This window comes from Scardinius erythrophthalmus (genome assembly GCF_964197995.2).
Source record: "Scardinius erythrophthalmus genome assembly, chromosome: 19".
In the NCBI taxonomy this organism is placed as follows: Eukaryota; Metazoa; Chordata; class Actinopteri; order Cypriniformes; family Leuciscidae; genus Scardinius; species Scardinius erythrophthalmus.
Window position 1 is genome coordinate 22,558,460 of NC_138239.1, and position 24,620 is coordinate 22,583,079.

The following is a 24,620-nucleotide window of genomic DNA, read 5'->3' on the forward strand; positions in this document are numbered from 1 at the left end:
TGATATATTAATTATTTATGAGGAACAGGCCACAATTTAAGTTGTTTTTCACTGATGATATTACTCTCCCCCAAAATGTTCACTGTATCCATGTTCAGATTGCTCCAAAAGTTAGGTTGGGCACTGGTAAAACAACTAATTTCATTTTGTTGCTTGTAAAATAATTAATTTTGTCATGAATACACAGATATTTTTGAATGGTCAGCAATAAAGTCTACCAGCAGAGGCTCTCTGGGCTGTGTTTACCATATATATGGTCACTATAAACTCACTATACAGCAAGAGCTGTGCAAGTTTCTTCAAAATTGACTATTTCACTGAACAACAGCATACTTGTTTGAAACATAAGTTTGCATTAACTATTTCTTTAAACATTCTAACATCTGACAGGAAATTGTACAGCATAGCAATATATCACAGACAGATGTGCAAACACGCGAAAAATTACATTTTCCAGCTGAAAACACGCAAAGAGAATAAACGTCTCGCTGACGTGCGTGTGTGAGGAGGCAGTGTTTTCATTTTTTTTTTCAATACTTGAATGTTCAGAACTGTAAACTTCCGAATAACTATTCAAATTTATGTGGCCAAAATAATTATCAGCATTCCCTCAAAACAGTGCGGATGGCAGTAGAGAGTCTAAGCCAGCTAATTGCATGCAAATGTGGGGTGTCTCCTACCTGTGAATAGCAGAGCTCAAATCATCACCAAAATAGTACAGGTCATTATTTTCCAGCCACCAGCGCTGTTCCCAGATGCATGTCAGTACTGGTCGAGACAGTGTGGTGAACGGAGATGTGATGGAGGTGGCGGGAAGTCTATATGTCAGTGTGAGAAGCTGCTCATGAGGAATATTAAAACAAATGGCATAACTAAACTCCTCATTCTGATTTCTGAGGAACCAAGAGAAATTCCTCCACCGATAACTCAGAGCACATCTCTGTGTACGTGATGGAGAGGCAGAGAGAAACAGAGCGAGAGAGTCTTAGTGTTTCTTCGAAGGTGTGAAATTTTAATGGAATCCTCCTCTCGTTATAGAATGTTAATGGTTTTCTTCCTCTCACTTAAACAGGCTTCCTTATTGTGAGCTCTACTGGTTTTGCTCTTCATATTGAAATTGTGACTTTGCTTAATGGATGTATTCTCATGCATAAGTGCGCTGCGTCGCCTATGAGGGAATGTCTCTTCCATTTCCATAAATTATATGCAGAAGTCTGGGGATGGATGTAATTTTGCCTGACAGACAACCTCTCATGAGCTCCTCCAGCGTTGTGAAAGAGCACAGCGACTTCAAATTGATTTTCCTTGTTTCTCTCCCGTTGAATCTGCGGCTCTCCGGCTAGTTAGTTTCGTGAGGAAAGATGTAGTGACCTCATATGCAATTTTCTTTGAACATACAATACAAAACAAAATGAATACATGCAAATATATTTTGATATTCTGAAGTCTGGACACGTTAATAATCCACTCTGTGCTTTATTTAATAGTGCCGCAGTGATGAAATTGACTTAAACAGATCGTGAGAGAACATTGAAGTCTTGTTTTCTTTTAAAACTGTCATTTGTTTCGTACGCTGCACAGTGAAATTACTTCTTAATGTATGACTGTCTAGTTTCATTTTGTCAAGGATGGTGTACAACTCGGAACTTAATTCAGAATAACCTTGCAGAAGCCTTAATAATGTGGTTTTCTCTAAATTTCATCATTATGGGATTATCCGACTACACATCCCATCACGAATATCTGTTTTTCTGTATTTTAAACGACAGAGCAGGATGGAGGTTTGCACGGTGAGTTCACCGGTCTTCGGTTAAAAGGAATCTGTTGGGGATTCCAGTGAAAGGTCATCTAAGCGGAGTTTAGATCAGGATTTCCACACAGCACAGCGTGAGCCAATCAGTGCAGGGTGTGACACGGACATGTGACACACGAATTCTGTAAAGAGAGAAGAAGGCCAGTTCTTCAAAGTCTGAAAGAACAAAGGTCCAGGAGTAGTCTGGGTAAATGTTAAACGTTTACAGAAGTCAGGGAAAGTGAGCTGGTGCAGAATTGTGAGAGCAGGTGCCACGTTCCTCTAGGATCAGTATGGAATCATATTACGGAATGTCATCATGTACAGGGTTCAACAAAGCGAGGACATATTGAAAATCTGCGATTAAAAAAAAAAAAAATGTTAACCTGGAAATAAACATTTTTTTTTTTGCAAATTATAATTTTCTAACGGATTATGATTAATACATTAAAAATTAAACAAATTTGTGATGTAAAATGAAAAATATTGAAGATTTTAAAGAAACTACACTACTGATCAAGTCTCTTACGCTCACCAAGGCGGCATTTATTAGATCAAAAATACAGTAAAAACAGTAACGTTGTGAAATATTATTATAATTTAAAATAGTTGTTTTCGAATGTAATTTATTCCGGTGATGGCAAAGTTGAATTTTCAGCAGCATTTCTCCAGTCTTCAGTCCCATGATTCTTCAGAAATCATTCTAAAATTCTGATTTGGTGCTTCTTTTTATTATTATTAAAACAGTTGTGCTGCTTAATATTTTAATAATTTTTTTCAGGATTCTTTGATGAATAGAAAGTTTAAAAGAACAGGATTTATTTTAAATATAAATATTTAACAATAATATAATGGGCTTCACTGTCACTTTTGATCAATTTAATGCATCTTTGCTAAATAAAAGTGTAAATTTCTGAGCTGAGTCGCTAACTAAATAAGCTAATTATTTAGCCGTGTATAGACGGTCAGATGTTCTTGCTTCTATTGAAGTTTTGTACTCTAACTGTTATACTGATAACATAATTTATGATAATAAAAAAAACAGACTTTTCAGACTTTTGGTTCCCATGCTAAGTATATTTTTGTGACTAGTGTTTTGTACATCTTTGTATCTCCACCAAATGCTTCATGCAAAAGCCTGTAAAGGTTTCCATGTATAATTTATGAAGATATTATTGAAAATGTAGGATTTTCTGGTTCCATAACTTAGGAAATTGTTATAGTAGAGGGTGTACTGAACCTTGTAGAAACTCAATTAGTTTCTTTATGGTCAGAGTCGAGGGCTCCCTATGCTACTTGATTCTGAACCTGAAATGGTGTATTGCATTTTTAAAGAGTACAAAATTAGTCTGCTCCTCAAACTGTATAGGTTTGCATGGGTAGCTCCGGGGCCTCGACATACAGCTTAAAACTCCTGAAAAAATATTATAGGGCTGGAAACAAATAGGCAGCCTGGCACATTTAACTACGAAACACACGGTTCTAGGTATGTTTTTTTGCATAATGGCTTTCGTTGCTTTAGGGAGACAAGAATTGCTTCACATTTCTCACCTTGACATCGGTGTTGTCCCACGGCATAGGAAACGCGCAGGGAGTCGGTGTGTGAAAGGGGGGAGTCGGGGCCCCCACGTCTCTCATTCCTACACTGACAAATTAAAAAGGTTACATTAGATTTTTATCATCAAAGAGAATTAAGTTCTGTAAATGGAAGCGTAAAATGCCTCCTGGGCTTTCTTTCAGAGCTATTTTAATCCGCGTTCGGCTCTGATGAAACAGGCCGGCGCAGAGCCTTGTATGTGACGGGGGACAGGTTTCTATCTTTCGCTTTCTTTTACAGCCTGTTCCTCTTTTGCACACAATAAAGTGGCTTTCAGAAGGCTTTTTTAAGTGTAACATTGTGATTATGGTACAAATTGATTTCATTATGTAGCTGAATAAACTCATAAATGCATCAAGAGACACAGATTCTTTATCAGCCTCGTAATTGTGCACATTGCCACGAAGTACGGGGGGCCATCATTTCCACTAATGCAACAGTATTGCCAACCAGTGTGAGTTATCAGAGTATTGATATACCAGTCTGTATTGATTTTCTCTGTATCATTCAGAGCGTGAGCAGAAGATAATTTCAGCTTTCTCATTTAAATGATCGGCCTCCCTTTAATAACTCAGAGCGGGTATTAATGTAGCTGTCAGGTAAACCTCTGGCCGTCTTTCCTCATGTTGGTTGCTCATGGGAAATGATGCACTCCATAAGAAATAAAGCCCTTATTAAGAGAGCCAGAAGACGAGACCTCACCTGAATGCTGGGGGACTCTCATTAAAGCTGAGAAGAATATTGCGAAGGCCGCGGATTCACCTGCCTCTGTCTGCCGGAACGATTTCTTATTTGTTATGCATGTACTTTTGGCCTGTACATTCTGAAACATTCTTTTATTTAAAGGTTCTAATGCTGCGCTTTCTGAACGCTGGTTTCATCTTAATTGGCTTGGCACCTCTTGACCACGATGAAGTGATGTTTAAAAGCTATTACTTAGTTATTCTAAAGGAAAAAATGGCTTATATAGTGCTATGCATAAGTTTAGACACCCATGCTAAAGTTGACTAAAAAGAGGAATAAAAAATCATCTTTTTAGGAAATTGAACTTAATGCCTTAATTTAAAAAATTAGGAAAAATCCAACCTTTAAGGACACCAATTTTGTTTGTGAATGAATAATGTATCATAAATAAATATCTTCCTTAAAATACAGGGTGCATAAGTTTGGACACCCCTATGTTAAATTCCCATAGAGGCAGGCAGTTTTTATTTTTAAAGGCCAGTTACTTCATGGATCCAGGATACTATGCATCCTGATAAAGTTCCCTTGGCCTTTGGAATTAAAATAGCCCCACATCATCACATAGCCTTCACCATACCTAGAGTTTGGCATGGAGTACTTTCCATAAGATCATCTCTCAATGCAAATCAAACTAGCTATTAGGCTAACTGAAATAAAACCGGGGGTCAAGGTTGGATTTTTCCTAATTTTTTTTAATTAAGGCATTAAGTTCAATTTCCAAAAGATGATTTTTTATTCCTCTTTTTAGTCAACTTTAGCATGGGTGTCTAAACTTATGCATAGCACTGTAAATAAACCAATTTAGTTCATTATCAGGTCTAGAGAAATAAAGTGAGAGTCGGGGGTCAAAGGTCAACTTTCTCCAAAAACTGTTGCCAAATCTCACTTGAAAACAGATGTGCAAATACAAATTAATCAATGGATTATTTAATTAGTTATTTGTTAAATTCTGCACTCCTGCAAGAACTATACTAGCAGGGGCTGTATTTTATGGTGAATAATTTCTTTTAAGCTTTCATTTTAAGTGAAAAGTTAATGGCTCTGCAGAGCTATGGACTATTATTAGATGTCATTCATACACATTCCCTGACATAGATTTCCTGTTATATCACATATGTTTCAACAAGTTACTCAAACATATGAAATGAAGGAAAACTTTTCTTGAAACACCTTTTCACCATAAATGATATGCTGACAAACGATCAGTGAGCTCTGAGATTTAAAAATGGCGTGGATATGTGTTGCAGAGAAAAGCTAATGCCAATTCTTTCGAATGTGACCCAGTATGTGGTCTGATACATTTGCAGCATTGCCGTCATGTGAAATGAGAAAAAGTGAACCATCCCTTCTTTAGAGAATAACAGTCATGCGTCTTGAGATACACAGAGAATATTTAAAGCCCTGTGCGATACAGGTCACATTCTCGTCTATTTCCGTGTAAGTAAGAGAGTCTGAGGGTGAAAATTGTTTTCACCTCTCTGTTGAGATCATTTAAATGCATAACATCAAATCTGCTCTTCCTGCAGATGTGGACTCAGGCATGTCAATGTTTACTGATGTGTTTTCTTTAGACGAGAAAAAAAAAAAAAAAACACCTGGCAACGTCGATGTGGTGGTACTGTATTTTTTGTGAAAATGAGTAATTGCATGCATTGTGAGGAATTCACTTAGCATTTCATTGACAAAAAGTTCTGATGACATAATACTTCAAAATATATTCCTTCATTTATGTTCCAAAGAAGAAAGTCAGACAGTCTTGGAATTACATCAGGGTGATAAAATGATGACAGATTTTTTTTTTTTTTTTTTTTTTTTGTGAACTACTTTAAATAGGTTTTTCAGTATGCATTTGTTGCTATAATATATATATATATATATATATATATATATATATATATATATATATATATATATATATATATATATATATATATACTGAATACTGAAATATGCAGGGTTAACCTAACCCTAACCCTAACCAGTATGTATTATAGTATTATAAAAAAATGGGAAAACAGGCATTCTTTTATAATTTTTTTTTTTTCCTTGTTATATTGTTTAGAATGAATTGATTGAGGAATACTAAGGTTTATATCTAACTTTCACTACCCTATTCAGTTTTTAATGACATTCCGAGTCACTAAAGACCCGAGGTATGCGTTTATATACATATTTGTAACTGAACCCTTTACAGTGAGTCTGTAACTTTGCTCTGTTTATTTAGCATTCCAACCAGCCTGACATAGTAACATTGTCTCAACCAATGGTGTAAGTTTGGGGTGTGGTTATGTTTTTTTTTTCAGTTTTTTCTTTTAAATGGCACAATGACAGTTGAGTAGAGTGTTTGGGAAACCTGTCTAACAGTTTAAGTAAATAATGCACATCTTATATTAAGTCTAATTTTATTAAATCTTATATTAAATCTATTTAAGAGAAGTAAATTCACTCCTTATTTTTGAAATTGCAATTGGTGGCACTGAAATGATACCAAATACATTTAACATTTAAACATCTGACTAACAACACATTTCATTGTAAGGCGTATTGAAGCATTTCCTAGCTCCGTTCTGCACATGAATCATCATTAACAGTTCTTCTCTAGAGTCCTAATGTACTGTATTTTACATTTTGGCCTTTAATGAAAAGCACAAGAGATTAATAAATGGGCATTGATGTATTTTTTTCTTGTTTGCACTCAGCCTTTCCTTTCTCTCCAGAGCCAAGTACTGTACAACACACTTGGTGATTAATCCATGAGTTGCATCGGTGAGATGGCGAACATGATCACCGTGGCCTTCCTATCATGGCACAGGCCACATCCCAGTGTGTGCGTGGCATGTTAGAGCACCTGAGTGGAGCAGACACGGCCAACCAGGTGTAAAATCAGCAAGGCCCGAGCCAGAATGCATGGTGACAGCTCTTCATGCTTGGTAGCCTTCATCTATCCTGCTTTCGACCCACACCTAGTCCGCACCCAGCCCTCCCGATTTCTCCCCCCGCCTTTCCGAGCTCTTCACGGCAGAGCCTCCTCCATTTATCTCCATCCTGCAGGTCACACATGCACAGCGGGCACTAATGAGTCTGTCCTGCTGTCCCTGTCACCTGAACTGATTGATTGATTTATTAACTTTACAGAAGAGATTCACGGTGCCGCAATATCGAAGTCCCTCGTTTGGGTTCTTTACATTGTGGCCACAAAAACTTGAAAGGAAAAGAGCAGGAAAACACTTGACTTTTTTTCTGCTATGCTTAAAGTCACGATGAAACAGAAATAGCTACACATCTTTTCTTCCATATTGTAAGGTACATCCGAGTGTGATGAATTATGGAAAAAGAAAAAATGTAAGGTGGGGACTTGGTTCTTGAGACCGTTGTTGGATTAGATTATGAGATGTGGGCATTGCATTCAAAATTAGAGGCAGATGAACATGAAATTGTAGGGACGGGGTTTAAGCGGACTAAATGATAGGAGTCATTTGTCATTTTCATTTGAAGGTCCAGTTATGACATTTTGATTGAACCTATAAAGCCTACTGTATCATATTTGATACACAAATTTCTAAGGGCTATACATTTATGAACATTATCAAAACTTGATTAAAACAAACCTGTTGTACACAATCTAATACATGCCTTCTGTCGTCTGATTGATCGTTTATACTATTTATCAAGTAAAAGGCATTTAGTATATTTCTAAAAACGTCTACCATTTTTAGAAATGAAATGTAAAGAATAACTTTTATTTTGTTAGTAAAATATTAGGATGAAAACTTACTGGACTGAAGCAACTTAGGTTTACAGGGTTATCCATACTTTTTTTTCATGTAAATAGTATCAAATATGATTCATCAGACTTCTGACATATTATGGGAGATATCGAGTGACAACTGATATTTAAATGCATTTTATCCAAGTAGTCTTCTATATTTACATTACAAGCTATCAGAATTTCATCTTACTTTTTCACCATATAAATATCAGCAACTGCATCAAATGAGGCGGTTTAGTTCCACCATATCATATGGGCCATAAAAGCCCTTTTTTCTCTAAGTTCAATAAACTTCCATTATTTCTTTTTCCATATGTCAGGCTTTACAGGGTTAAACAAATTACAAGGTCAAAACAAAACTTTAATATGAACCATATGCTGAATTGTTCACAATAAGATCAATAACGTGCATTCAGAAAACAGACTGACTTTAAACACGTTCGTGTCTCTGAAGAGGTAGCAGTCCACCCACAGGAAAGAACGGTTTCTTGGTGTTTCAAGGTGTTGGGTTTTTCGTGTATATATGTTTGGTTGAAAAATGTGTTCCCTGAAGAAAGTGCTGTGTTTGGGTAGACTGCATCCACCATCATAAGCTGCCAAGCCTTTGGCTATGTAATGTTTCATCCTTTTCTACCAAGTGCGTCTTCAAAGGGAGTCGGGTTTAGCAACGTGCAGGGAGGGAGAAAAGAGTGGGAAAGAAAATAATGCGGTGATGGAAATGAATAAGCGCACACACACATAGGTGTTCACATCTTTCGGCAGCTGCTGGCATCGCAGCGGCGAAGCCATTGTTGCTTAGGAGGAGAGACAGAACAACAAAGAAAGTGCTATCAGGAGCTCCCACGTTCTGCCTTCTCTGGCCTGCTCTCTGCCTCGTTCTGAGGCAACTAATGCGATAAGAGGCACGTGCTAAAGCGCGAGGAGAGAGGGGAAGAGAGAGCGAAACAAAGAAAGAAAGAGTGGGAGATGGAAAGGGCACTGTTAGAAAAGAGCATTTCCCTCTTTGAGCTCAACCTGCTTGAAGGGGCCTCCAGAGTCCAGCGTTCTTTGTGCTTCCAGTATTAAACTGCACTGCGGATACCTGCAACATTGATGATAACTGGAGCATTTTGATGCTTTATGGAGATCTGTTGGTGCTTTGTTTTCTTTCGCCGCGTTTGTTCATTTGCTTTGAGGATGCTTGGTAATTTGGTTACTGTGCCCCTCCTCTGAGCTTGTTATCACATGCTGTTGGTATATCATGAACCTATAGGGTCTCTCAAGCCTTCAGATGACTTGGTTTGTTTGGGCCGTTCTTACTGAAAAGGACTGACTTTATTATTGAGTGTGTATACTGTACACTCATGGGGCAACCGGTAGCATGAATCATATGTACATGTTAGCCAAGTTGAGCATTTGAGTCTGCAGTGTTGATTCTGTGCTGGACAGTTTCTTATGAGCGAGTGATTGGATGGATGGATGGATGGATGGATAGAAACATTTGTAAAAAATGTGAAATATCTGTAAAAAAATATTTTCTTGATTTGTCATCACAACTTGTTTTATTTTTTGTCAAATCAACTTAGATAATTAATGTGGTTCAGATAACAATATTTTGAGTTTCTATTTATTAAACCAAACTAATTCATTGCATTAACTCAAAATTTTATTTCAATGAACTCAAAAAGTTAAACCAACAATATTTACAGTATAGATACAGTAAATAGAATTGTAAATTAATTTAGTATTTTATCGTATTATATGAAATAAATAATACAATAAAATATAGAAAATACAAAATAATATCACAATATAATATAATAATTATGATAATTTTAATATGATAATACGTTTATCACAGTCATTGGAATGTTATTTTTTATATTATTGATATTAAAACAATGTTTTTCAAATTTTATCATAGATTTATGTTTGAAATTATAGATTTTTGAAAGGAAATTTGTTTAGTTTGCTGTATCATATTATATTATATGATAAAAAATAATTGTTACATAAATTGTATAGTATATTGTCATATAAAAATGTTAAAATTGCTTAAAATAAAAGTTATTTACAAAATTATAAAAATTGCTTAAATATTTTATAATATTATATTGCATTGTTAAAACAAAATTATAGCATAATTGATCAGAGATAACATGTTATTATTTAACCTTCATGAACCAGACTGGAAGAACACTATGTGTGTTACATTTCTTTGAATTACAATTCAGTAAATTCTTAAGTCATTTGAATAAAAAAATATATTTTCTTAGTGTTTCTTTGTATTAAGTTTAAATTGTGGAAAGTTGTTTCATGCTTTCCTGAATGTCAGAATCTGAAACCATAGGTACACTAGTTCAATCGGCATGGCATGACATGGACAGAAAAATGTCTGAATGGACCTGAAAGAGAGACTTTAGTCAAAAACATTCTGAATTTAAAGCTCATTGTCGTTCCTTCCACTGAAATCCTGTATCCATGGATGTGTGTTCCTAAGGAACGCCAAGGCATTTATCTCCAACATCAAAGCGTTTATCTCCAATCAAAGCCCCTGTGAGCAGGTCTGTTTGTTTAATTGGACAACATGGATAACGATTTAAAGCCAGCTATGCAAAGAGATCAGATATCTTTGTCTGGATGAGGTCAGCTGTGTGGTATCTCAACTTCACAAACTCTCAAACCACAAAGCCCTGATCAAAGTTAAACTTTGTGCGTTTTGGCCAAATTGAGGGAAAGGAAATTTGAGACTGAGTTATGTGTAATTAGAGTCATAAAAAGTGAACCACTCACATAATACCCACACTGAGATCAGAGGGACTCGGCCAACGGATGCCACTGATCGGAAAGTTCAAGAACTTCTCCTGTGATAACTATATAATGTTCCCACCAACAGTGTACAGTACAGAGGCTGTCGTCATGACAACAAGGTGGCAACACTTACTCAGTGGACCAGGCAGGGAGAATAACAAGAATTTATTGGACATTAAGGAGGAAGGCTTTGGAGAATATAACCATTAGGCACCGGCAATATTGGTCACGGTGTACAAAACAACACATTAGAGGATGAGACAGCCCAACATATACCCCCTATGCAGAATTAAGTTATAAATGCATGTACAAATCCAATAAAATTCACACGAACGACCAGAATGAAAATTTAATGTGGACTGTATATACATATAGTTACTTTTTCTCTCTCTCTATACCAAAGTGAAATAAATCTAACAATATTGTAACCTATTACCAATGCTGGCTTAATGCCACCGACTAAAGTGTGGAGCAAATTGGATAATTTGTCATAATATAACCTTAGGAAATCTCGCAGAGTTGGACTCTTCACAAAAGTAGAAGTAATGGCCAATTATCCCAGTGAACAGTCAAGTGTCAGACAGCTGGGGAACACAGGGAATGGTAACAGTGAGGGTTACACGGCTTACTGCTGTGGCTTGCCTGCATATTTCTTTTCCATTGTGTTGTGGAGACTTTGAAAGCCACATTATGTTCACATGAAAAATTGGAACTTTCTGTGGAGATTACCACCCAGTGTTTTCCCCGCACAAAAATACAATTCTTACCCTAATTTAGTTTCCCACTGCAATTTAGTTACAGCAGAGACACAAAACAGATGCGTCTTACCGAAAGATCACTTTAATCTCAATCAGAATGTGCATCTTTCTTTTAAGTTGTTCTTTCTCATGGATAAAACACAAGAATTGATGGGCAAAAAAATAATAACAATTTACTCACCCACATGTTGTTCTAAACCTCAGCAAGAAAGTTACAAGGAACACAGACTAAAGCTTCAAAAAGCACCATAAAAGTGGCGTAAAAAAAATTTTCTGAAGCCAGATAGACTTTGGGTAGGAAGTAGATTAAAATTTGTCGTTATTCACTCAAAATCTTGACATCCACCTAATAGCTCTCTGTGTTACGCTTTCTGATTCATGAACGAATCATTCTTGTAAGTCTGATCTCTCAATGAATCTTGATTCAGTTTACAAAACCTGTCTGAATTTCATTATCTGTCATTATAATATAAGTTTCATTTTATCATATTATATTAATAATGTTTCCTTTTAAATATTATTAATATTCATTTAAAATTAATACATCTATTATTATTATATTAAGTTTTATGGACCACAGTGAATGAACACTTAATTTCCCAGAATGCACTGGAATTGGAATTAAAAGTCAGTAAATTCGTATTCCTATCTGACTCACGAAATGTTGAATCTGTCTGATCTGTTCTTGAATTCAACTAATTGACTTGATTCGGTCACATTAAGTTGTCGAATGTCTTCAGAAGTCTTGAAATATAGCTACCTACTTTTCTAGTGATTTTTGCGTTCAACATAAGTTTGAAATTACATATGGGAGTGACTGCTGACAAAATGTTCATAATATTGAATTCAAAATGAATTATTCCTTTAATGCCAGAATGCCAAACCAATGAATCGAATCAAATCAAAACAACACGGCGGTTACCCAGTGCTATCTTGAATCTAAAAGCTATACGGAGGCTATCGGTGCGAGAGAACTGTGCTTAAAGCCAAGCCATCAGTCATTCTCTGTAATTATGATGCTTCTCATTTGTCTTCTCTTTTGTGTGGCAAACACTTAGAGATTATTCACAGTAGATGAGCACATTCTGCTTCAAGGATGTGCTCCATCCTGCTGAAAAGCCAGCCATGAAATACATCCCGACAAGAAATTGGCAGAAATGTTCACAGTCATCAATGCCGTGAGTGACGTCATCGTTCTCGGTGAAGCTTTTGGTTTCAGCTAGCCTCAATACCACTCATATTTTCGGCATGTGTGGTGAGACCTAGGTAGCTTTGAAATGTGTAACACGATTCCCCTGCCCACAGGACATTTGCACAATGGATGCTGTCTCTGCATGTGTTTGTCGAATGGGAGTAATTCATAAAGCTTGCCACTCAGCCACATTACAAATACATTTCCTAATCTTTCAGCTCTAGTGAATAGGGAATCAATATGCTGTGTGTTGTAATGATTATCCTTCCCTGCTTGTCGAGTTTGCATGTCTCTGAAACAATCCATAAGCAAACATGTAGATTTTTTTTTTTTTTTTTTTTTTGGATCCTGTAATCTTGTCAATTAAAAATTAGCTGGAGGCTGAAATGCCAAATGTCGGCTCACATTTCCTGCTGTATTTCAGAGCAATATGTCCTCAGATGAGGTAAGCACTTTGTAATTGGCACAATTCCTGCACAGAGTTTATTTAGTTAAATGAAATCTGTTAATCTCCCAAAGAAACTGTCAGATATTTCACCGATGAAGAGGAATGGTTGGGAACTGAACAATACAAACAGTTGTAAATTTGGAGAGGCTGCTGTGGATGCCAAATATTCATAGTGATGTGATATATTTTTGTCCTTTTTGTTGAGAGAGCACAGGAAATGAGAAGAATAATGCACTGTAAAAAAAAAAAAATATTGTTGGTTTAACTTAAAAAAGTAAGTTAACTGGTTGCCTTAAAATATTGAGTTCATTGAAATAAAAAATATTAATACAATATTAATACACTAGATGTCGCCTTGGCTACGGCAGTTCATTGGAACGGATGTCTTTAAGGCGACATCTAGTGTATATATATCTATGCACCAGTCTGCGCACACGTCACACAGCAGGAAGCGCGCGCGCCCTCAGATCACTTGGACGTGGCTGTGTATAAGAGCTAAAAACTATATAAATACTGTTCGTTTTCTCACACAAACCGCTCGTTTCGTGTCTTAGGCCATCAATGTGTACTTACGATGGGGAATTGTTTAATTTGGACGATGGGGAATTGTTTTAATTTGGACCCTGTGCATGCTCTTTGAGACAGTGACCATAGACCTGCATGAAATGACTGACAGACAAGAACGGTTTGACCTAAAAATATCAAAATTGAAACTACTGCGGAAAAAAAGACACCTACATCTTGGATGCCCTTGAGGTAAGCTAAAACATACCAAAATTTTATTTCAAAGTGAACTATCCCTTTAAAGCACATGTGTCAAACTCAAGGCCCGCGGGCCAAATCCGGCCCGCCACATTATTTTATATGGCCCGCGAGAGCATATGGGTGTCTTAAAATTAGGGATGCAACGAAATTTAGGCTGCCGAAAATTTTCGGCCGAAAATAACATTTTCGGTTTTTTGGCTGAAAGATACTAAAAAGCCGCCGCGCCCCTCCGTGTTCGGCGATGGTTTGACTCTGGCTCAGCGTGTTTTATGACTTTGCGTGCGAGTCCGCTTCCGAAGATGCATAACTTCTAAGCGCGTTCCGCTGTGTGTGTGCGCTGTGCTCTCCGCTCCGTGTTCACAGCGCGTTCTGCTCAATGTTCCGCAAGCAACGTCCTCCGTGTGTGTGTGTGTGTGTGTTGCGAGCTCTGCTCACGCTCACCGGAAAGGCAAAGTCCGCTAAAAAAACGTGCCAACATGAAATTTATCTGGACTTGTTTCTTTTTGCAATAGCACTACTGTGCTGTAATGGTGTGTATAGCCGTGCTGGGCAACACTGGTAAAATTACACGAATCACGATCCTCTCGTTCTCCCTGCTCTGCTCATGCTCTGATAAAATATCTTTGTAGGACTATACTTTATTTTGACAATTGGTCAAAAAATAAATCTGTTAAATCTGATTCTGCTGCATAGAACTGATTGAAGAATAATATATTGATATTTTATATTATTTTAATATAATAATATATTTATTTAAATATATTAAATATATTACATAATATTTAATATAATATGTACCAGTATTATTCACCATTTGTATCACTCCGCTTGTCTGTGTTTGTGCCACTTGCATCATTAAGCCAGTAGGTGGCGACAAGTGACTGTCTTTATGAGTGAACAATTGAACTTTAAACTGATTAGTGCCAAAAACATTGATTAACTCAGGAAAGAAACAAGTAGCTGAAACCAATCTATAATGGTAATATAAAGTGCAAATTTGCCTCTGGACACAAAAAGATTGCACTGGGTTTTGATTGAAATGTAACATCTATGCAAAATAATCCTTGAAAGATTTCTTATTTAAGGCCATTCTTGTTTTGAATATGTGATTGTGTATTGTCAACAATAAGCAGAAACATTCTGCATTTCCATTTTGTAGTGTGGATCATTCATTGCAATATTTATCCTCATTCTCATTTTTAAGAATCTGTTATCTTGACAAATAATGTATGCTACTGCCCACTGACATGCTTTTAAAGCTATTGTTATCCAAATTTTTGGCCTTTAAACACCTTAAAATGCACATATGTAGGTCCGAGAAATCCAAATTTTCTCAGGGGAGCATGTCCCCGAACCCCCCTAACTACCTTACATTTGAATGAGTGTGTCTGTGTGGTAATGTGTGCTGGTGTGGCTATAGTATAATTTTTGAGCCAGTTTACCCCTGCATATACAATAATACATTATTCTCTGTATCAAATCATTATTACCCAGCCCCTCATGTTTCGGGCTCATCCCCTTATGTTTTTAAAACCTAGAAACACCCCTGCAAATGCATATACAATATTTGTAACTTAAATAAGTAACAATCAAATAAACAGACAATATATTAACATTTTAAAAGTCTTACAGTTACAACCGGCCCTTTGAGGGCAGCCATAATGCTGAAGTGGCCCTCAGTGAAAATGAGTTTGACACCCCTGCTTTAAAGTGTTCACAGAGCCACAGTGTTTGGATCAACCAATGGCTTTGTTTTGGGGCGTGGCCCATGTGTTCGTTTGACCAATAAAAGTCATTTTAATTGACTATTGCTAGCTGTGCTACAATAACACACATTAGTAATCATGCAAAAGAAATAAAATAAATTGTGAACATCCTTAAACATCCAATGAAGGTAATGAGGTTTTGTGCTGAGCATTTTGTCAACCCTCCTACACTCTTACATTAAAAAGAAAACTAGACAGCTATGGAGCAAGACAGGTTTTTCTAATTGTTTTGTTCTCATTTCTGTTTACATCCTTGATATTCATGTTTGCATTTTTATGTTCTTGTTGTGTTGATGAGACTTTTATCTTTTTATTCTGGCGATTTTGGTTGGCAGTACCATCTCACTCCTGAGTACTGGTCCTCACAGTAATCATTACCTCTATTGAATTTCGCTCTCCGGGGAAAGACTTGACTGCCAAGCAGTGCGGCCTGAGCAACCCCTCTTCATGATTGAACGAAAAAGACTTCTCTCGAGTAGCTAAACATGCTTGGAATAAGTTTGAGTGCAATGGTTGGGAAAATTATGGGGGGAGGGAGGGTTAAAGGAGCTGAAAAGAGATCTATCAAAATGCCATCTCGTTGCCAATTTACCGTTTTCCCTCTTTTTATCTCCACATTGTGCAGTGAGATCTTTGTTTGTACTAGTCTGCCCATCTGTCTCCTCGATCTCTGAAGCATTTACAGAAACATCCACCAAGGATCGCTCGGCCAGTCATGTCACACTTGCACTTGAAAATGAAAGAATATGAATGCTATTCATGCAGTTTCGCAAGTTCCCCACAGGCAGAAATGGGTTTATTCAACCCACATATCTTCTGTGGGTTTCACGCTTTGAAACTACGAGCATAACTCATTTGCTAGTTAAATTAAAAACCCAATTCAAACTGAAAATCAATGACGTATGTCTGGTATCGCTGCCTTTTTTGTCATTGTGTATGAATCAGAAATCTGGTAAACGTGAGTCTAGAACTTCACAGCAACTCACATTCAAGTTTCCGAGCAGACAGGACTCCTACCTGCTCGCCTTTCTAATCGCCTTCTTATCTAAGTAGCTCAGAACCAATTGCTGAGCTGATAGACTTTAAACCTCCCGACACCCGCTGTGAGAGCGGCTCTATACTGTTGACTCTTGGGATCATTTTAGCACAGTGTCTGACTGCTTAAAATACTCTATTTCAGATATTACATCTCTGTGTGTACAGGCAAGCAATTTTTGAGCGTGCATGGTGTCGGGCTGAAAAGAAGAAGCTGTGATGTATGTGATCAGATTGAGCTTTTGAACATTCTCATCTTACTGGCAAATTTGGGGGGGACAAAGCTTAGCAGCACTATTTCCATTTCACACTTACAGAATATCAATAGGGAAGGTGCGGGCGCATCACGTATTGAGCGGAGGCATTTCATCTTCACTTACATTATGATCTTATGCATGATCAAGCGACAGGTCTTTGAACTTCCACCTTGCATGGAAGACACGCCATTCTTTTATCTGTCTTGCCACTGTCTTGTTGCAGTTTTAATGCAGCAGCTGAAGGCTGTGGTTTTCACTACGTGACACGCTGCATGGAACTCTTCACCATGTGTGCTTTATCACTTTAACCATACGTCTCAAAGGGACATGCCCTTGTTGGTGATTGTCCTTTAACAATGATAAGCGTGTCAAAGCTGAGATGAGATGATTAGAGTGCAGTTTTCTGTGGTTATATACTTTCAAACCAAATGAGGTGAATTTCCCCTAAGTAATTGTGTCTCTCAAGGTGTCATCAAGTTCAGCTATTGTGGTGTTCTCGAAAAATTAATGTAATAAATAATAACATATATTTACAGTGGGGAGAACAAGTATTTGATACACTGATGATTTTGCAGGTTTTCCCACTTACAAAGCATGTAGAAGTCTGTAATTTTTATCATGGGTACTCTTCAACTGTGAGTGACGGAATCTAAAACATAAATCCAGAAAATCACATTGTATGATTTTTAAGTAATTAATTTGCATTTTATTGCATGACATAAGTATTTGATACATCAGAAAAGCAGAACTTAATATCTGGTACAGAAACCTTTGTTTGGAATTACAGAGATCATACGTTTCCTGTAGTTCTTGACCAGGTTTGCACACACTGCAGCAGGGATTTTGGCCCACTCCTCCATACAGACCTTCTCCAGATCCTTCAGGTTTCGGGGCTGTCACTGGGCAATACGGACTTTCAGCTCCCTCCAAAGATTTTCTATTGGGTTCAGGTCTGGAGACTGGCTAGGCCACTCCAGGACCTTGAGATGCTTCTTACGGAGCCACTCCTGTGTTTCGGGTCGTTGTCATGCTGGAAGACCCAGCCACGACCCATCTTCAATGCTCTTACTGAGGGAAGGAGGTTGTTGGCCAAGATCTCGCGATACATGGCCCCATCCATCCTCCCCTCAATACGGTGCAGTCGTCCTGTGACCTTTGCAGAAAAACATCCCCAAAGAATGATGTTTCCACCTCCATGCTTCACGGTTGGGATGGTGTTCTTGGGCTTGTACTCATCCTTCTTCTTCCTCCAAACACGGCGAGTGGAGTTTAGACCAAAAAGCTCTATTTTTGTCTCATCAGACCACATGACCTTCTCCCATTCCTCCTCTGGATCATCCAGATGGTCATTGGCAAACTTCAGACGGGCCTGGACATGCGCTGGCTTGAGCAGGGGGACCTTGCGTGCACTGCAGGATTTGAATCCATGACGGCGTAGTGTGTTACTAATGGTTTTCTTTGAGACTGTGGTCCCAGCTTTCTTCAGGTCATTGACCAGGTCCTGTCATGTAGTTCTGGGCTGATCCCTCACCTTCCTCATGATCACTGATGCCCCACGAGGTGAGATCTTGCATGGTGCCCCAGACCAAGGGAGATTGACCATCATCTTGAACTTCTTCCATTTTCTATTAATTGCACCAAGAGTTGTTGCCTTCTCACCAAGCTGCTTGCCTATTGTCCTGTAGCCCATCCAGCCTTGTGCAGGTCTACAATTTTATCCCTGATGTCCTTACACAGCTCTCTGGTCTTGGCCATTGTAGAGAGGTTGGAGTCTGTTTGATTTAGTGTGTGGACAGGTGTCTTTTATACAGGTAACGAGTTCAAACAGGTGCAGTTAATACAGTTAATGATTGGAGAACAGGAGGGCTTCTTAAAGAAAAACTAACAGGTCTGTCAGAGCCGGAATTCTTACTGGTTGGTAGGTGATCAAATACTTATGTCATGCAATAAAATGCGAATTAATTATTTAAAAATCATATAATGTGATTTTCTGGATTTTTGTTTTAGATTCCGTCTCTCACAGTTGAAGTGTACCTATGATAAAAATTACAGACCTCTACATGCTTTGTAAGTAAAACCTGCATAATCAGCAGTGTATGAAATACTTGTTCTCCCCACAGTATATATATATTAGGGCTGTTTTCGACTAAGGATTTTCATAGTCGAATCTGATTCGTTAGATTTTGCCGTAGTCGACTGATAGTCGAACCTTTTTTTTTTTCTTTTTTTTTTTAGATAGCAGCTAGATTTTTTCCATTTCAAACAAAAGAGCTAAAAAACACATATATATCACACATATATCATAACATTTCATAAACATGAGTAGCAATATGAGAGAGAAATTTGGTGATGGTTGTTTAGGTAGCCTACATTAAACCACGTAAAGCTTTTTCACGCCCATGAGAACCGCGTGGAGTCAACTCACAGCCGCTCCGCTGCCCTGCTGAAAATGTGAAGCAGAAACGCTTAATATCAGATAACGTCCATAATAATTGGACTCTGGGTTCGATTTTTTTTTTTTATCATTTAAGTGGTTATGTGGAGCAACATGAGAGGGGAATTTGGTAATCATTGTTTAGGTACATTAAACCACGTAAAGCTTTTTAACGCACATGAGAACCGTGTGGAGTCAACTCACAGCCGCTCCGCAGCCCTGCTGAAAATGTGAAGCAGATTTTTGAATACATTTTTATTTATTTACATTAGTAAGCTACAGGACATCGTCTTTCAAAACATGACCTGAAAAAATAAAATAAAAATGGTACCCAGCCCTTCTGAAAATGCGAATGCGTCTCTGTCCCCAGCACATTTCAAACCAAACTGACGCCCATGTATTCGACTATGAGGTTCATAGTCGAATCAGACCTCTCCGAATCGAATCGTCGAATCCTCGACTATTAGAAGTCAGCCCTAATATATATATATATACTATGTATATATATATATATATATATATATATATATATATATATATATATATATATATGTCCCGATCCGATCCACGGCATCGGTATGGTGCCGATACTGGCCCAATACGATACGGTATCGGAGGGGAGAAAAAAAATATATCCGATACCTATGATCCGATACCTATTAGGGGTGGAACGGTACATGCATTCGTATTGAACGTACGTTCGGTACGTGCGTCAGGGTTCGGTGCGTGGATTTACACGGAGAATACACGGTATAAAAATAAATAAAACTCGCGTGCACATTAATTAATGTAATGCGGAACTACTGTTAGATATGCGCATAGACATGCGGGTTGTTTATGGACACCTAATCTGTAGCCCCGCCTTAGCTCTGAACGCGCGTAAATTTCGCTTCAAACACTCGCTTTATCATTATACGTGCGAATGGATTCAAACTGTTCAAGGCGAATTTGACTGTAGACGCGAATTTGACGCTCTATTCGCATATTTGTGTAAAACACAACATTGTGCTTTTGTCAAACTGTAAACTCTTGTCAAACTGTAACCTACAACTGTCACCCAACCAAAATCTCTCTCACACACACACACACACACACACACACACGCTGTTTAAAAGCAAAAATTATCTCATCTTTTGTACATTCATCATATTGCATTGGTTTTCACTTATTGTTCTAAAACAGAGCACTAATCTGTTTTTTTTTAAGTTACACATTCTACATTGATTAAAAAAGAAAATCCAATGTTTTTAATTATTTTATTCAGAAACAAATTATTTATAATTCAGATGAGAATAAAGTTAAAGTTAATTAAAATTTTAAGGAAACAAATACTGTATATTGATTTGAAATATAGCAAATTAATTTTAAATTCATTCAGGTACACTTACCAAACATATCTCAAGGTCTTTCGAATAAAGGGTGGCAGTCTTTCATTATCAACTGTTGTTGTGGACTATATACTGGAGAAGTATTTGTTCTCCATTTGAGTGAGATGTTTTTATGTGGCTAATTGAGCAAAGTGCTTCCATACATTTTATTATTAGTAGTATTAGTTCAAGAATAAAATAAAAGTTTTGGATTGATATCGGTATCGGCAAATAGCCAAAGCTGCAGCATTGGTATCGTATCGGAAGTGAAAAAGTGGTATCAGGACATCCCTAATATATATATATATATATATATATATATATATGTATATGTATATGTATATGTATGTATCACACGTCGAATCACAGCCGTGCTGATATAGATCAATATTGCATGGCTACTGGTGTGATATTGCTCATTTATAATCGTTTAATTACATTTGCTTAAAATATTTCATTCTAAATTACATTTTGTTTTTAATTAATATATTTATTATATTAGAATATAATATTTTATATATTTTTTTTTAACATCTATACAAATAATTAATATTATATTATTCTTGAAAATGACCCTGCTTTCCCATGCTTTGACCATACAAATAATTAAATTATTTAAGCACAAGGGCTTATGGGTATTTTTGTATTTTTCTCAGCTTTGATTTTGGACTTAATTATATGGATTTTGAACCCAAGGGTAGAGCTAGTGATGTGAGAGGTAGTGATTCTAAAATGTGACATTTGAAGTGTGTTTAATATTTAATTAATAGTACATTGGGACCTACAGTTTAGTTTGATATGCAGTTACTAAGTGACAAAACATTCTTATTTCCTGCTTTCCCAAACATTTGTTCTGTTTTTTGGTACCTTAAATGATTTCAGTAACATTCACATCAGCTCTACAGACATGAATACACATACAGTATCACATTGCAATGTACGTAAACATGGGGAAATGTCAGGATGTTTTCTGTTACTCTCTGTAAGATAATTGACTGGTTATTGATGATTCAGTCTATGTATTGTAGGTCAGTGGACTATCTATTAAAGGTAGAACACCCCCCCACTTGAAGAGATACCGCCCTTTTACTTAATGGAAAATTCTATCCAAGGCAACCATTAGTACTTGAAACCCTAAAATAAAGTCTAGACATACATTGTATGCGTCTCAATAAGTCCTTTCTACTTCTTTTCTGTTTCTGGGGTTCTGTCCTCATTTGAATGCTTATCAGGTTAAGATTCACATTAGCTGGGTTGTTTGAAGCTGGCAGCTAATTTATTAAAGAACATCCTCCATTCTGCAGGCAGACACTGCTTTTGAGTAAACCATTGACACTCCTTCCTCTTTATTAAAATGTTCCGCTGCTCTTCCCTTGTACGTCTTAATCTGAAATATATCACGGAAAATATCGGCAAGCTCATCAAAATGCAGAAAGGAACGGCACACTTAGGTTTCTTAATTGTTTTAAAAGCCTCACAGTCATTACATGTCTGACATAACAGCGCAAGTCTAGAGCACCTCGAAATCATGAAAAAAAAAGGAAAGGTAATAACCTTTAAGTGCTTTCTGAGTAAAACCGTAATAGCAAAAGAATTTGTGCCTCTGCTTATGATATTAAATGCATTACCTCTGAATAATTTTCATTCAAACACAGACACATAAGTGCAAATGAGGTTCAGTTCTGTCCGTGAGCAAAAGATTGCACCTATGGTGGCATCGCATCTCCAGCTGTGACTTGCCGTTCTGTATTGTTGCGATCTGTCAGAAGTTAATGACGGATGCGTCGCCTGTAACGGTAAATTCATAACTTCTTAATGTGTCTGGATGCATCTTGCATATACATTACATGCTGCTGCCCCGATGACTTGCCAAGCTGTCAAGGGAAAGATTCGCTGAAGTCAACGACTCAAATTGAGAATGAGAGCCATAAAGGGACCGTGTCTGCTGGAGATGGAGGGGGGCGATATATTGTGTGAGTGCATGATCCGCTCCAGGGCCAGATGTTCCACTTGACAGGCCCCTTGAGTGGAGGGCAGTTCTGCCAGCTGTCTTCCTTCCTAGCGTACATGCAGCCATTTGTTGGTGGAGTGTTGAAAGCGGAGGGACAATCAACAGAACTGCTTTGCAATACAGTCCCACCATTGCAACTGTTGTCCAAAACAAATAGTCCCATGAAATTGCAGTTTAACCAACAGTGCTTTTGTTTACCGCGACACCGTTTCATCATGCACCGGACAAATCAGAAAGAATTATTGCCCTGCCTCTATTCCAGGTGAAGCCTTTTGCGTTTACCTTTTCCCAAGTATAATGCATGATAATAACAGAATTCATTCATCAAAGGCTCCGGCTGTTATTCCCTGGAAAGAGTTATATTTAACTTGGATAGGTCACAGCATTTTCCAGCAGGCTCTGCTGAGAATATGAGCCTGAAGAATTATGACTTTTCTGACCCAGGTGTGGGCATTATTCATGCTTAAGGTCTGATCGCTAGTGCTACGAGAACGCAAGTAAGAGCTGCCGCTGACTGTTTAAAAATGTCAGGACTTTTCTCAAAGTCTTTGGCCTAGTTGTGGAAACTTGAAGAGGACATTTTAGTGGCATGTCATTGGTTTCTAGTACTAGTAGCGTTTTTGGATGTGACAACGTGTCGTTTTCTTCTGGTTTATATTTTGCTGTTATTTGTCTACTGCATTTGATATGACGTGAGTGAATTGTGAATTTCGTTATATAGAAATAGAATAACTAAATAGAAAGTTGATATTTGATATAGTTTTTTGTTGCAATGTAAAAGTCTTTACTGTACCATCACTGTAATGCATCCTCACTGAATCAAAGTATTATTTTCTTTCAAATTAATTGTATTAATATTTTACTGACCCCAAACTGTATATATAGGCCTCTTCAATTTATAGTTCACTTTGGCTGAAAATTCATGATAGAAGCATTTTCTATAGGCTATATTAGGTATTAGGCTTTTTAATTGTCACACTTCATTTTTTATTTTTTTTACGAAAAGGTTCTTCTGTACACAGTTCCATAAAAACCGTTAGTGTCTCACAGTTTAAATACGTTCAGAGTCAAGTCTCGGTATTACATAAGCTAATCTTTGCATCTCTTCTTGTTTTTTTTACAGCTGGAACAACGTATATCTTTGGGAAGGGAGGAGGCATCATAACCTTTAACTGGCCAGCCAATGAGCGCCCGAGCACCCGTACGGACAGGCTGACAGTGGGCTTTAGCACCTCTCTCAAGGATGGCATCCTGATCCGCATCGACAGTGCCCCCGGCCTGGGAGACTACCTCATGCTCCACATTGTAAGTCAGAGCTTTTTCTAATGTCGACCTTAAAGGGGGGGTGAAATGCTCATTTTCACTCAATCTCCTGTTAATCTTGAGTACCTATAGAGTAATATTGCATCCTTCATATCTCCAAAAAGTCTTTTGTTTTATTATATTTTTAATTGAAAGATAGGCTGTACCGAGTCTTTCCGGAAAAAAACGAGCGGCTGGGGGCGGGCCGTGTGGGCGAGGCTAAAGCTGTGCTTACCCGCCTAGCTAACAACACACAGAGACATTTGTTCAACAGTTTTACTCACCGTTCCAACGCACAACCGCGAACCTTTATCATTGTGACTGCTCGATCCTTAAGCATTAGACGATCTGCAAATCCTCGATCTGGGCTTTGTTTATAAAACAATCATCGTCGAAATGCAGGGAACAACAGTCTTACACAACTCCGTTTATGCTCAGGAAAACAAACTCCATCCACGGGTTCCTTAACGCTGGGTTCTTTGGGAATCTGTGCAGGGTTGTCTTGCCCTGGCAACCAAAAACACACTTCTTTGGTGACATTGACTTCCCAAAAGCCGGGCAGGGCGCTTTGATGGCGAACTGCTTTCACTCTC

General features: G+C 37.6%; 1 protein-coding gene across 1 annotated transcript in view; it reads left to right on the forward strand.

Moving 5' to 3' along the window:
• Positions 1 to 24,620, forward strand: part of nrxn3a (neurexin 3a) — a gene marked incomplete at its 3' end in the record, with an annotated part of 287,852 nt that overhangs the window by 195,044 nt on the left and 68,188 nt on the right. Inside the window, exon 17 of the mRNA XM_081347500.1 lies at positions 23,849 to 24,030. Coding sequence (XP_081203626.1) covers positions 23,849 to 24,030 — 182 coding nt within the window. The remainder of the gene's footprint in view (positions 1 to 23,848; positions 24,031 to 24,620) is intronic.